This window comes from Numida meleagris, chromosome 25 (genome assembly GCF_002078875.1).
Source record: "Numida meleagris isolate 19003 breed g44 Domestic line chromosome 25, NumMel1.0, whole genome shotgun sequence".
In the NCBI taxonomy this organism is placed as follows: domain Eukaryota; kingdom Metazoa; phylum Chordata; class Aves; order Galliformes; family Numididae; genus Numida; species Numida meleagris.
The window spans coordinates 1,691,870-1,705,246 of NC_034433.1; the positions used below are offsets into that span (position 1 = coordinate 1,691,870).

General features: G+C 51.1%; 1 protein-coding gene across 1 annotated transcript; it reads left to right on the forward strand.

The window, feature by feature from the left end:
- Positions 1 to 6,040, forward strand: SRSF3 (serine and arginine rich splicing factor 3). The gene is made up of 6 exons (XM_021376949.1): positions 1 to 152; positions 889 to 1,096; positions 1,883 to 2,017; positions 4,174 to 4,212; positions 4,886 to 4,972; positions 5,217 to 6,040. Exons 2-6 carry the CDS (start codon positions 891 to 893, stop codon positions 5,242 to 5,244), a joined length of 495 nt encoding a protein of 164 aa, XP_021232624.1. The 5' UTR covers positions 1 to 152; positions 889 to 890; the 3' UTR covers positions 5,245 to 6,040.

The following is a 13,377-nucleotide window of genomic DNA, read 5'->3' on the forward strand; positions in this document are numbered from 1 at the left end:
TGGGAGGGACCGCCCGTATATAAAGACGGGCGGGGCGGGCGCCAGCCGCCATTTTGTCCAGTGAGGAAAAACGGAGCGGGAGTCTCGTTGAGGGTCGAGTCGGCTGCGAATTTAGCGCGGGCTCCCTTCGCGCGCCCTCCCTCTTAGCATCGGTGAGGACCTTCACCTCGGAGGGCGGGGTGGGAGCGGCGCCCGCGGTCCCTCTCCCCAGGAGGGCGGATGGAAGCGGCGGGGCCCGGCGGCGGCGAACAAAGAGCCGCCGCCATTTTGTAAAGCTGGGCCGCGGGCGGCGACCGCCGCCGCGCTGAGGAGAGCCGGGCGGGGAGAGGGCGGGTAGGCCGCGGGTCGCCCGGAGGAGCCCGCTCAGCGCCTTTCCTATGCCGCTGCGGCCGGTGAGGCGAGGCCGGGCGGGAGTCCCGTGGATGGCGCTACGCTTCTCCCGGCCGCACACGCAGCGCTGTGGGGCGGTGCGGGCGGTATCCGCCGGGCGCTCTCCGCGTGGCTGCGGCCGGGAGCGGCGCTGCTCTCCCCGCGGCGCGGGCGGCTCTCCCCGCTCCGAGAACAATGGATCGCTTCTCCCGCGCAGCGCTCCCCCTGCAGGCCCGGCCCCGGGGCCTAGGAGCGGGGCGCGGGGCCGTATTCTCTTCCACAGTAGGGGGGCGTAGAAGTAAACCCGAATCCCCGAAGTAGTAAGCTCCAATCATCATGATACCAGCCAGCTTTTTTTGTTTGTTTTTGCCACGCTTTCACTCACTGCGTTCAGCGGGTAACGTTTCTCCTGTATCTCAGTTAAAACTCCTGAGAAAAGCATCTAACTGAATGATTCCTTCTTGAACAACGTTTTGTGTTGTTAAATGCGTGAGTTTTTTTCCCTCTTTCTTGTCTTAGCCATGCATCGTGACTCTTGTCCGCTGGACTGCAAGGTTTATGTGGGTAACCTTGGGAACAATGGCAACAAAACTGAACTAGAGCGAGCGTTTGGCTACTACGGACCACTGCGCAGTGTGTGGGTGGCGAGGAATCCTCCCGGTTTTGCCTTTGTGGAATTCGAAGATCCACGAGATGCAGCTGATGCTGTAAGAGAACTAGATGGAAGGTAAAACGTGATTACTGTGTGTTGGGGTTTGCCTGGTGAAATTAAGAGGGAATGTGACTCACGATAGTGTAAAATTGGAAAGTTTCAGCTGGCAGCATACCCATTATGCAGTATTTATTTGAGCGGTGTTATAAGAATAGGCCTATTTAATGGTGCAAAAATAGCATGGGGATGGTTAATTTTATGTTTTAGAGTGGAACTCAAGTTAGATGTGACTTCGACTTGGTTAAAATTCAAGACGGTTTCTTTTTAAAGAGGCAGGACTCAGACACTTCCTGATTCCTGCTGTGGCTTCCTGAAGAGCATGGTGAGCTTTCAGAAGTGGCCAGACTTCCTATCTGTTAGCTGGAGTCTATTTTTGAGACTCTGAATACTACATACTTTGCTAATTACAGAATCCCCGTCCCACTGGGGTTGGAGGGGAACCCCTGGTGATCCCTCAGTCCAACTCTGCCCCTAGCAGGTTCTCTAGAGCAGGGCCCACAGCAAAACGCCCAGGTGGGTTTTGAATATTTCCAGAGATGGAGACTGCAGCCTCTCTGGGCAGCTGGTTCTAGCAGAGGGGAGGAAAACCTCCCTCACTCCAGGGTACCATTGGCCACAGGGGCACGCTGCTGGCTCATGTTCACCCTGTTGGCCACCAGGTCACCCAAGCCCTTCTCTGCAGTGTTTTTAACCCTTGTTATCTATTCCTTTCCCCCCCTCTGATTCTGTAGTTTGTCTGTCTTGTTTTTTTTGCAGATAGTTATTGGGGGAAATGTAACCAATGTCAACCTCTCTTCTCAGAACCCTCTGTGGGTGTCGTGTCAGAGTTGAGCTCTCCAATGGTGAAAAACGGAGTCGGAACCGTGGCCCACCTCCCTCCTGGGGCCGGCGTCCCCGAGATGACTACCGCAGAAGGAGTCCTCCTCCTCGCCGCAGGTACCCGAGGTTGAAGTACACTTGTAGAGCTCTTGGCACTTAGCATCGTAGAAGCAGGCTTTTTAAAAAGCATGATTGATAACATTCATCTATTTGATCCCAATTTGGAGATGCCAAATGCTTTTTTAAAAAAAAAGAAAAAGGCAAGAAAAAAAAATGGAGGTGAACATAAGTCGTGTTGAATGTTGGCTTTTGTCCTTAGGTCACTATGCAAGTTGGTAGTCAGCGCCCTCTGTCCTGGATTTACCCTCGTTCCTCTTAAAATCTGCTCATCTTCTAGTCACATTTTCCCTTTCTTCCCCATACTTCAACTTAGGTTGTTCCTTTCCTTTATTCCATAATGGCAAAACATGACATACAGCAGCTAAGCATTTTCATGCAGATGTGTTTCTCCGCTTTGTTTGCCCGGTTTAAATACTTAATAAGTAGGCAGCTGTTTAATAATAGATCGAGTAACAGTTGCTCTAAACATCTAGAACCTTTCCACCTTAGCATCGGTTTGAAATTAAAGCATCGTGTGGCAGTTCTGTCACTTGAGATTTGCAAACCCAGCTCTAGAGCGTAGCAGCGTTTTTGGTAACTGGCACGTTCTTGGTCCCAGACTAGCTTGTCTGGTGGTTAAGTCTGCAGCGTGGTTTTTGCAGGACTGAATTTACCTGTTGCAGGTGAGTGAAGTCCTCATGAGTCAGGGTTTCGAGCTTACCCTTTTGCTGTTGAAAAAATAACACATTAGGAGTATTTGTTAGCTAATAGACGGTTGTACTGATGGCTTGTTTTTCATTTTTTTTATGCTTTTTGGTCCATCTATTAATAAAAATGAACCCGTTACAGAGTCACCATCATGTCTCTTCTCACCACCCTCTGAGTCTGCATTAGCCAGTCAACTAGCCCTTTCAGCGTCATGTGACCAGCGCGCCCCATTCAGCTTGGCTGGTGTCGTTTCACATGACCCAGGCATGGCCAGTCGTCAGGTTGCACCGCCCTTTGGTTCCCGAGCATGCTGTTTTCTCTCAGCCTTCTCTCCAACCTTAACCAAATCGGCAGCAGCCACCTCGACCGCCCACACATTCCCGGCCAATCAGCTCAGCTGTTTATTTACCAAATGTCTTCACAACAACTACAGCAGCAGCCTTCGGCTAACAAAAAAGCAGGAAAAATCCACAACACCCCCTTCGCCAACCAACTAAATACAACGCAACATCTGGCAAAACCTTTTCAGCAAATTCTTCTTGGCAGTCAGTCCGGCAGCCTCACCTCACCATTTCTAGCTTGTTGAAACCAAAAACTAGTAAGTTTTTCCTGCTTATACAGTTTACTGCTGGTTAAAATAAGGAGTAAGCGGCTTATAAGTAATTACTTTTCTCAATCAAAGGCTGGCTGTGCATAATTGAATGGTAACGTACCTATGTTGCTTGAGGAAACTTTTAAGGGTGATATGGAAAGCCTTACTGTAAATAACGTAAAAACGAGTCTATTTGCATGTGAGATGCCAAACTAAATTTTTAATAAAGCTCTAACAAACTTAGCTTTTCCTTGCAAAAAAAAAAAAAAAATCCTATCACCTTTAAACGGTTTTACTAACAGTTTTCAGAACTTAAAACAATTACTTTTTGGGATGAACTGGGCCGAGCTAAGGTTATTGACTTTTTTTTTAAAAGTAGTCTAAACACACTATGGCATTAAGAATGACAATCACAGATATGCAGTTCTAATGTAGCACTTAATGGCGTTATCAATATTTACACTGAGCGCATTTTCACTTTTTTTCCACTTGGTATCTCTTTATGTCTTGTCGTGGACTTTTTTTGGCTTGCATGGGTTCCAAAACATTTGGTCTGTGCTATTTTTTGGAACCACTTGTGGGACTTTGGTGTGGTGTTTTGGGCAGTCTATTTAGTTGAAATGGAAGTGTTGCATTGGACAACTCTGCTATGAAGCATTCTTAGTTATAAGTGAAATGGTGATTGGAAATGTGCTGTTCACACTGAGCTTTGTTTACTGCCTAATCTTTCCATGCCTTTTACTGGATGATGGATGCCAGTTATTCTTGGCACGTTCCCAGGGCCCAACAGTGAGTTTGACAAGTTGGGAAATGCCTCACCCCAGTAATGCTGCAAGGATTGATAAAAAGCCTCACATTCTCTTTCTGGTTCTAGATCACCGCGAAGGAGAAGCTTTTCTCGTAGCCGCAGCAGGTACGTGTGCATCTCTCACCGAACACGGCCTCCTTTGTCTGAACAGATGGGTTCATGTTTGGGTTGTGTCTGTGCGTAGATTCCCGGGTGAGCATTGTAACTCAGCACGCTGGAGAAATGGATTTGCTTGAGTTGACTCAGCAGCAATAGGAGATCCCACAGTTATCTGTTGAAGTATGTTAAGAGTGGAAATAGTAAGTTTTCATGTTACACAGCTGTCCAGAATCCCTTCGAGTTCTTTCAGCTGCAAATACAGGTGAGGGAGGGACTGTCCAGTGAGCACGTCCAGCTCTCGTGTGCTGCAGTGTGTTAGGTAGTGAAGGCACAGTGGGTTTGTATGTGATTTTTTTTTTCCTGTAGCATGGAATAAGGTGTAGCAAAGGATGCTTAAGTCTACATAGATGCAGTGAGTTAGCTGAGGCACTGTTACTTGGTATCTGACCAGGCAGACCTAAGCAGCTGTGGAGAAAAGGATAACTTGTTCACAACAGCTTGGGTTGTATGGGATGGCACAAGCTGATGATTCCCATCAGAGCCTTTGAAAGGTTTTCCCTGGCTGAACAGTGCAAAAACCTTGATGTTCTGAGGCGAATCTCTTGTGGCAGCTGTGTCATCTTAACGAGTTGAGCTTCATTCTGGTGTTACAATCGTCTTGTGTTGCAATCCCTAACAGGTCCCTCTCCAGAGACAGAAGAAGAGAGAGATCACTCTCACGGGAGAGGAATCATAAGCCTTCCCGTTCCTTTTCCAGGTCTCGCAGGTAGGTGGCTCCCCATTTTGAGTAGATGTGTGGAAATGACTGCTTCTACATCTTAGCAACACTGAATTATGCTGTAGGGGAGAACGGTCTTCAGCGTCTTATGAGGTTATTTACCTTGAAATTAAATGCTATTTTAATAATTGGAACAGTTTTAAAATGGCTATCACATGTTGGGGTGGGAGGTTTGAAGCAAAATGTGCTGCCCTTAACACACTCATACGTGGTTTGTTCTTTTTTCTTTCAGTCGCTCCAGGTCAAATGAGAGGAAATAAGACTTGGAGGAGGAGTTGTGTACAGGAAGTCGTTAGATCTGAGTACTGGGGGAGTATGTACAGAACATTGTTTTGTTTTGGGATTTCATAAAGCTTGGTGCATTTTTAAAATGTTTTAGCTGTTGAACTTGCTTTGTTCCTTGTATCTTGTAACAGGTGGCAAATGTAAAGGTGTGAATCTGTATATGGTTCTAAGCAGATCATATGAATTGTAATATTAATCACGTTTTACAATGTACCCTTATACTTATGTTCTGTGTTGAATGGTTACCAGTTTGTCTCGCATAGACGGTGTTTCTGGTCTTGACATCCTGCAGTATGTTTTTTGCTGGGGTTCAGCTTGCGGAGGGAAGCGTGCAGCCAAGGTGTGTTGGTTGTGGAGCGGTGCTGGTGCAGAGTGAGGCGTAGGTGCTTGGTGGTGCAGTCACCCTGAGCCAGTGGCATCTTAAAGGGAACGAGCGAGCTGCACTGTTATCCAGAGCTCTAGTTCTGACTTCCATTACCTGGAACAGAGCTACTTTGTATTAGATAGACAACTTTTTAGCTGTAGAGTCGGTTAATTTTGTTCTTCGTGTGACTAGAATGCTTCTTAAATAGATGATAGCTTGACCATCTATTCCAGGACCTCTGAATAGACCAAATACACAGCAGAACTGACAACTGGAGTGGATGTGTTGAATGTGTAATGGTACATTGTAGAAGTTGTGAATTAAACATTTCTTTACTGTACAAGAATTTTCATGTCACTTGTAAAATGTCTTTTGTGAGATCCTTGGGATTAAAGTTTTGGTTACAACTTGTTGTTCAGTATTTAACTCGGGTACCTGCTCTGTACATGGGCACTACAGAACACACACTTGAACCTTTCAGTGTGACTTGGTTCTAGGGGGGAGAGCTTACACTCAGAAGGTCTCATTGTGAAACCTGTAACAGTGAAGTGTTAAGAATGCTGCTCTAGTGTTAGAGACAGCTCACCATCTCCTTTTACCTCGAAGCTGCCTGCCTACAACTTTGTTCCGTGCCACCTCACTTCTCTGGGCCAGGGCCTCTTGTTTCTAACACGTGTGTAAGAAGCAGCCTGGGTGAGCTCAGTAGGAAATGCCAGGTTGGCCTCTTGCTGAAGGCTGCAAACCAGCTGGAGATGTGGAGGTTTGGTTGTTCTGCTTTCTTTTTTTTGCATCCTCAGTGTGGGCTGGTGGTGCTTCATGGAGGTATTCATAATAGCAGTTCTGGAAGTGCTGATCTGTAAATGAGCTTTGCATGAAGACTTTGCTTGATGTGCAGTGAGAGCTCCCCAACAGCCTGGCAGCTCCTCTCCTGTATCCAGATGAGCCACATCACTTCTCATTGTGTACTTAGATTAAATCCATCATACCTAACAGTCTCGTGGGTTAATTTCCTTATGTCCATCATCTTTTATGGCAGCAGGCTTGAGTTCAGAGCTGTGACAAAGAGCTCCTGTTACTTCTATGTGCAGCACATGATTGCTGTCAGTGGCATCAGAGACATCTTGGCTGCTGATGCATGGTGTCTTTTATTTTTTGCAGCTGCTTAGTTCTCTGGTCTAGAAGTTTTGCTGGAGGATGGCCCTGATGCCGTAAGCAGGGAAGGTGTGGGTTATGCAGAAGTCATTTGCAAGTCTAAATCATTCTACAGGCAGAGGGCAGGGAGCTTAAGAATTTAAATACGAACGTGTTGGGCTTTGAGAGGAATTTCATTGTATGTAATGATCCTGCTACGCAGGGTTGTGCTGGTGGTGGAAAGCAACTGCTGCGTCTCATGGTGGAACTCTGAGCCCGGCCTGCGGTCCCTGACGCGGAGCTTTAGGGAACGTGGGGGTTGGTTCCGTTCTCCTCCAGGGCAGGAGGGGCTGTGTCGGCAGCAGAAGCGTTGGGCTCCGGGCTGCGGTTCTGTGCTGCGCGCTCTCTCTGTCCCCGGCAGGGGTCAGGGTGCTCCCGCCGCTGGGTGCTGCTCGTGCCCTGACTGCTTCGGGACCGGCTTTGGTCGCAAAATGCTGGCAGCCCGTCTCCCGTGGGCTTGTTTGCGTTAGGTGAAAGGCAGCTAAGGGCTGGGATGGCGTCATGTGCCGCGTGCAGCTGTGTTCCCTTTTTTAACGCGTGCTTCTCCCAGGGTTTGATTTATGGAAGGGTTGAAGCTCTTGGAGGCTGGGAGCTAGCCTGTCTGCTGGCATCCTGCTTCCACGTGTGGTTTTGCTGGGGGTAGAGGACAGGTAGCCATGGGTATTTTCCACAACCAAGGGGAAAGGAGAGAAAGAAATCTGTAGCACCACAGACAGTGTACACTGTGGAGAAGCAGGTTGTGGTTTTTGCACACCAGAGATGGCAGAACTGGAAATATCTCTCAGTTTCAGGTTGCTGACTTCATATTTTACTGCTTGCTTGAATGAGGAAGTTGGAGCAGAGCTGCTGTTTCACACACACATGGAAACAGCTGTTTCCATAGAGCATACCACTGTTTTTATCTAATAGGTGGGGTTTAGATCGGAAACAAGATCAGCAACTTCTAGAGATGGGAAATGTGTGAACAAGAGCTGCGTGCAGTCCTCCTCGCAGGGCTTAATTAGCAAGTGTTATTTTTAATGCCACGATGCATGCTGGGATTTAAACCTCCCAGTTCCCTTCTGTAAGAGGGCAACCGGACTGGGAACACTATGGTGGGGAGCACTGTGGCTCACGCTTATAATAATAATAATAGTAATGATGAATCTGCTTTGATATTAAATTAACAAGGAGGTTTTTGTGTTGACCTTCTCCTGCCAGGAACACCCCCTCCTCTCCCCGAAGGTTCCTTAGATGAGTGGCCGTGTCACCGCAGGCTGTCACAGCGTCTCGTCATCACGTCACAGATGTTTCCACAACGTGTCGGAGCGTTTCACCAACTTCCTGCCATCCCTGCTGGCTTTAAGCAGTGTCCCTGGCACCCGTGTTTGTATCACGTTGCAGAAACTGTGTCCTAAAAAGAGTCGCTGTCCTGAGCCGTCCTGCTGGGTTCTCGTGTGGTGCGGTGCCGCTTAGCTAGAAGATAGAACAAACCTAGAGCAACAACCTCCGATGCAAACAAAGCAAAGGGGAGAAGTACAATTCCCATAGCTCAGGTTTAACCATGGAACCTGCTCCCTTTAGGTACCGAAGGCCGCTCTCAGCTCTCCCTGCAGCCTCCTCTTCCCCTGCTGCACAGCCCCAGCTCTCAGCCTGTCCCCGCAGGGCAGGGTTCCATTCCTGGCTCATACCCGGCAGTACCCGTGGCTGCTTTCGGGCAGGGCTGTGCTCCATCCGTACACCCCGGCTTGTACAAGTTGTGTTGCAGTGAGCCAGGTGCAGGCCTTGCACTTTGATCTGTAGAACCTCACGAGCATCCCAGCTGCCAGCCTTTGCAGGAAGCCTCCTGACTTCCTAGAAATGTCTGGGTGTTTCAGTTGTGAAGTTTCGCTCAGGCTGTCCTGGTTGCTGGGCCACTGCCGTTGGTTGCATTCTGTTGCTGGTCAAACAAATGTGGACTGCAATAAACAGCACATCCAGGCAGACATCAAATAGCCTGTGCAGCCAGAACGCGGTGTTCCCAAGTGATTCATTCATCTATTATTTACTAATTTAGAAGCTGACATAACTATTAGTTGAACAAATCTTCAAGGCGGCTCTGCTCGGTCCTGAAAGCGATTTTAGCTGTGTGGTTTTGGTTGCTTGCTTTTAGGGAGCCGATCCAACAAGGGAAGCGTCCATCCTCCGCGTTCTGCCGCTCCCGGCGCTGTTACCCCACGTGCTGCCCTGGGATTAATCCCGCGACAACCGGAGTGGGACGTTCCTCCTGTCGGGCACACGAGCGCTGCCAGCAGCAGAGGAGCTGCCCAGCGTAGCACCTCCATCCTTGTCCGTGCCAAGGCCTCGGTGAGCTGCGGTATCAGGGTGGAGCGGCGGTATCAGGGCGGGGTACCCTGTCACCCTGGGTGTCACGTTCTCGCTGGCTGGGAGATCGCTGCTACCAGCTGTGAGTAAGGAGCACTATCTCTGCTGCTCGTGTGGGGCTGCTTTGCTCGTGAATATTCACCAAGTGTGAGCGTGGTGACAGCAGACAGGTGTCTGCAAGGAAGCCCAGCTCCTCCGCCCGGCGATTCCCCTACTGCTGGAGCTCTTGTTTGCTGTAGGATGTTTGCAGTGTTTCTGACTAATCCTGACATCAGTTGCTGTCACGTTAAAACACACCAGGTTGCTGCAGCAGCCTGGGCTGAGTGCTGTGCTTCCTGGTGCTGGCAAGCGGGGAATTGATTGGCTTTTAGATGTGTGACTACTATAAGCTTTTCGGGAGGAGGTTGCCCCAGCTAAAGATAGGGTTCAGGTGTGGTGTGCTGCTGCTCCTGCCAGTATTCATTCTGGTGGCCAGGGTGACACGTCCTGCTCAGGAACTCATGGCTGAGGGCTCACCAGCTTTGGTGGTGGGAGTTCTCCTGCACCACGATGTCTGGACATGGACCAGGGGAGTGGACTTTGTCAGGTTTTCATGCTTCCTGTTTCATCACCTCTGTTATCTCCCTCCTGCTTTTTTTCCTGTGTGTTACAGTGGGAGGACAGGAAGGGTTCTGCACAGAGTCACTGCTGGTGGGTGAAGTGTGGGACACTCCACTTCACTACTGACAGCACCTCCAAATTCAGCAAATCTTTCCTTGGCTCCACATGGATTCTCATAGACAAGGCAGAGAACCCAACCAGGAGCCTCTCCCTGGCAGCTGTCACTGTCACACCGCTGCCGGTGGCTCTGTAGGATGTTGTGCACACAACTCCTGCTCCGTCCGGGGCTCTGCAGCAGCTGAGTCGCTGTGCAGTCTGCCTGCCTGCAATGAAACGTGTGACACGGGTAAGGAGATGCTGACACATGGGGAGGCAGTGCTGAAGAGGAGCAGCAGGCTGGCACACGTCCTGCAGAGCTGGGGCTCGGGGCTCCACGTGGGCACGGTCAGGGCGTGATGAGCGGAGCTGCTGCTCCTGTGCTTCTCCTGTCTGGTCGCTTTGGGTGGAGGGTGCCCTGCTTTGAAGGCACGCACCGTGAGCAAGCGTTAGTCAACAGGGCTCCGTAGGAACATCCTTCTGCGTGGCTACAAAGGGCCAGGTCGTGCTCCTGGTGGATTTCAAGCAGATCCACGGCTGGTGCAGAAAGGCAGCCTCCATCAGCAATGCCATATGCGTGTGTCGTCTGGGGGGAGGAGGAGACACGGGTCACCAGCTTCTCACTGCGCCTCCAGCCTATGCTCCTTGCTTCAGGACACCTGCAGGGAACACTGCCGTGCAGAAGGGCCCTGTGGGGCCGGAGCTGCCCCCATCCTTCTACCCCTACCCACTGCCACCCTGATGGGAAAGCCTCTCCTGTGCGCAAGGAAGGGCCGGACTGAGACGGGAAGCTGTGAGCGTCCTGGATCGATCTTTTCCCCTGCAAAGAGCTTTGCAAAAAGGTAAAGGAGAGGTAAAAGGGCCCAGAGCTGGGCTGGGCCTGCAGGTCTGGACTTCAGCCCTCCTGGCAGCGCCAGGCTCTGCTGGCCCCCGGCCTTGGAGTCCGCCTCAAATAACGGGAACTTGGCACCCCGTGAGCAGCCAGTAAAGAAGCACGCAAAGCAGCGCGAGCTCCGCACCCAGGTACTCCCTGCAACGAACAATGAGCCCCTTTGCTGCCAGCTGAAAAAAATAACAACACAAAGCTCCCGAGCTGCTGATGGAAAGTCAGTGAAGCAATTACGTTAATGACTGTGAACGGGGCTAAAAACAATCTCGGATGAAAATGAGTGAGGGGCTGAATGAAGCAAACAATTCATAGCTCGGCTCCAGGAACATTTCCAGCGTGCAAGGCCTTGTTTTAGGGACTGTCTCATCCCCCATTTGTGCTCGCTGGGACTCCGCTTCCACTCTGCTGGGTCCGGTGTCTCATCAAAATGCCTTCATAAATGGAGCAAACAAGGGCTGTATATGGCAGGGAAACAGTCAATTAACACGATCCCAGTTCTTTTAGGGGCAGAGTTAATCAAGCATTCAGCGTTTTGTCATTCTTGCCTTTCTTTCCTGGGAAAATCCTATTAGTTATAAAATCACTTAATTGGGCACTTCAAAGAGCTGATGGGAAAACAGCCTTCGCCGGGGTATAAACGCCATTCAGCCGAACACTGGGCTCATTTAGACTTTTGCTGGAGCGTGAGTGTTTCATTAAGAGCCTTCACGTTCCCTCCCCATAGAAGAAAAAAAAAAGCTCGTTAGCAGAGATAATAATAACAACAACAACAAAAATGTTGGAGATCTGAATCTTGCTGAGGAAGGTTTTTAGTGCCTGAATGTTCACAGCATTGTCTCGTGGCTTGGTCCCCAGCGGAGCATCCTGCACCGATGCTGAGTGACGGCGGAGCTCTGCTGCTCCGAGCCGGGCGCTGTCACAGCTGCTTGGGGTGCTCTCGGGGGTGCTGAGGAGGGGACGATTCGCTTTGTGCCCCGTGGGGGTCGGGCTCAGCCCCAGCTGGTCCTTGGGGTGCCGCGCTTTGCAGGACCGCGCCGCCGAGGCCACGTGCTCCGTGTCACAGAGCTGGAGCGGGGCAGAAGGGCTCTGGGGCACGAAGGGCTCTTGACGGGGAGCACCGGTCAAAGGGGCTTTGTATTGAGTCGTGGACAAACTGCCAACGAGCGGATGCGGTGATCTCAGTTCCCTCATTATCAGGTTGGGCAGAAACGGAGGCTTTTGTAGAGCTTGAGTTCATCCTGCCTCGAAGAGTGGCGCGGCGTGTTGCCGCCACTGTCATCGCGGGTGGCACGAAGGGGCCCATCCACCTGAGCCTTCCTGCTGCTCCCCTCCACGTGGATCCATCCGGGAACGATCCATGCCTCATTTCACCTTCCAGCACCACCGGGCTCCCGAAGCAGCCCTCCTGCCTCGGCTGGGGAGCGCTGGGCGAGGAGCTCTGCTTGGTTCCTGCCGTCACCACTGGGTTCTTCCTGGGGGAACATCTCCGGGCCGATCACACGCTGCTCTATCAATGGCATTTTGTACTCAGCCTTAAGAAAATCCTCCCGTACGAGTACATTTAAAGCGGTTCAGAGCACGGATTGCGCTTTAGCAACCCAACCCACCGAGAGCTACCATCCTGCCTTGGCAGATTCTTCGCTTTGGGCTCAGGATTACGTGGCTCCGTGATGCCCAAGTGCCCGAAGCCCCATTTCCTCCCCCAGCTCAGACCATTCCCTCTCCCCTGCAGCCTCCATCCTCCGCCCAGCGCCACTCACCGCGTCCCGGCGAGGATGAAACTCGGTGTCAGAGGAACTGTGCCCGGACACGCTCCTCCACCACTGCTGAGCCCGGGCTGACTCACAGCTCCCTGCCTGCTCTGAATAATCTGTTTGCATACGTGTCTGAGGCGGCTTCCTCTGCCCTCGGCATCCGCTGGGATCCACCTGAAGCGAGGAGACGCTCCCAAAGGATTTTCCCAGCCCTGATAGCAACATCCTGTGTGTTTTAAGCACCTGAGAAGAAGGATGCTTTGAAGTTAGGAAATTTGCATTCATTTAGCACATCGCTTTTGCCATCAGCCCTTAGGAGCTGTTTTCCAAGCAAATTGCAAGGAGGGATTCTCCCATGGTGATGCCGCAGGGTTTGGGGACAGCCCTCGCAGTGGGGGGGGGGAGGATGGGACGGGGGTGACAGCTCTGACGTGGGGGGTGAGAAGGAAACACTGTCCCCAGTACTGCTCCTGGTTCCCACCACGCCTGGTCCCCAGTCCGACCTCTTCCCCCCATGCGTTGTTGGGACTGAACGTCGTGAGTCACCTTTGGGCTTTTCCTTAGTTCCTGTACCACCTTCTGCATTAATCACACTTTTTTTTCCCCTTTTTGCTGGCGATGCCACTGCAGACTTGACCGTGCACCGCCTGACCCAGACCCTGATGCCATTCCTCTATTCACTTCCCGTTTCCTCTGCGCGTCGGTTCCACACCGGCATCTCAACGCCATCCCATTGCAACGCCATCCCCATCTCAACCCCATCCCATCCCAATGCTACTGCATCCCCAACCCAACCCCATCCCATCCCCAACCCAACCCAACCCCATCCCATCCCAACGCCACTGCATCCCCAACCCAACCCCATCCCATC

Excerpts from the sequence above, each read along its gene's own strand:
- SRSF3 (XM_021376949.1), top strand. The coding sequence starts at position 891 with ATGCATCGTGACTCTTGTCCGCTGGACTGCAAGGTTTATGTGGGTAAC. Across the intron at positions 4,213-4,885 it reads TTTTCTCGTAGCCGCAGCAG|GTCCCTCTCCAGAGACAGAA; the intron begins GTACGTGTGCAT and ends AATCCCTAACAG. Across the intron at positions 4,973-5,216 it reads TCCTTTTCCAGGTCTCGCAG|TCGCTCCAGGTCAAATGAGA; the intron begins GTAGGTGGCTCC and ends TTTTTCTTTCAG.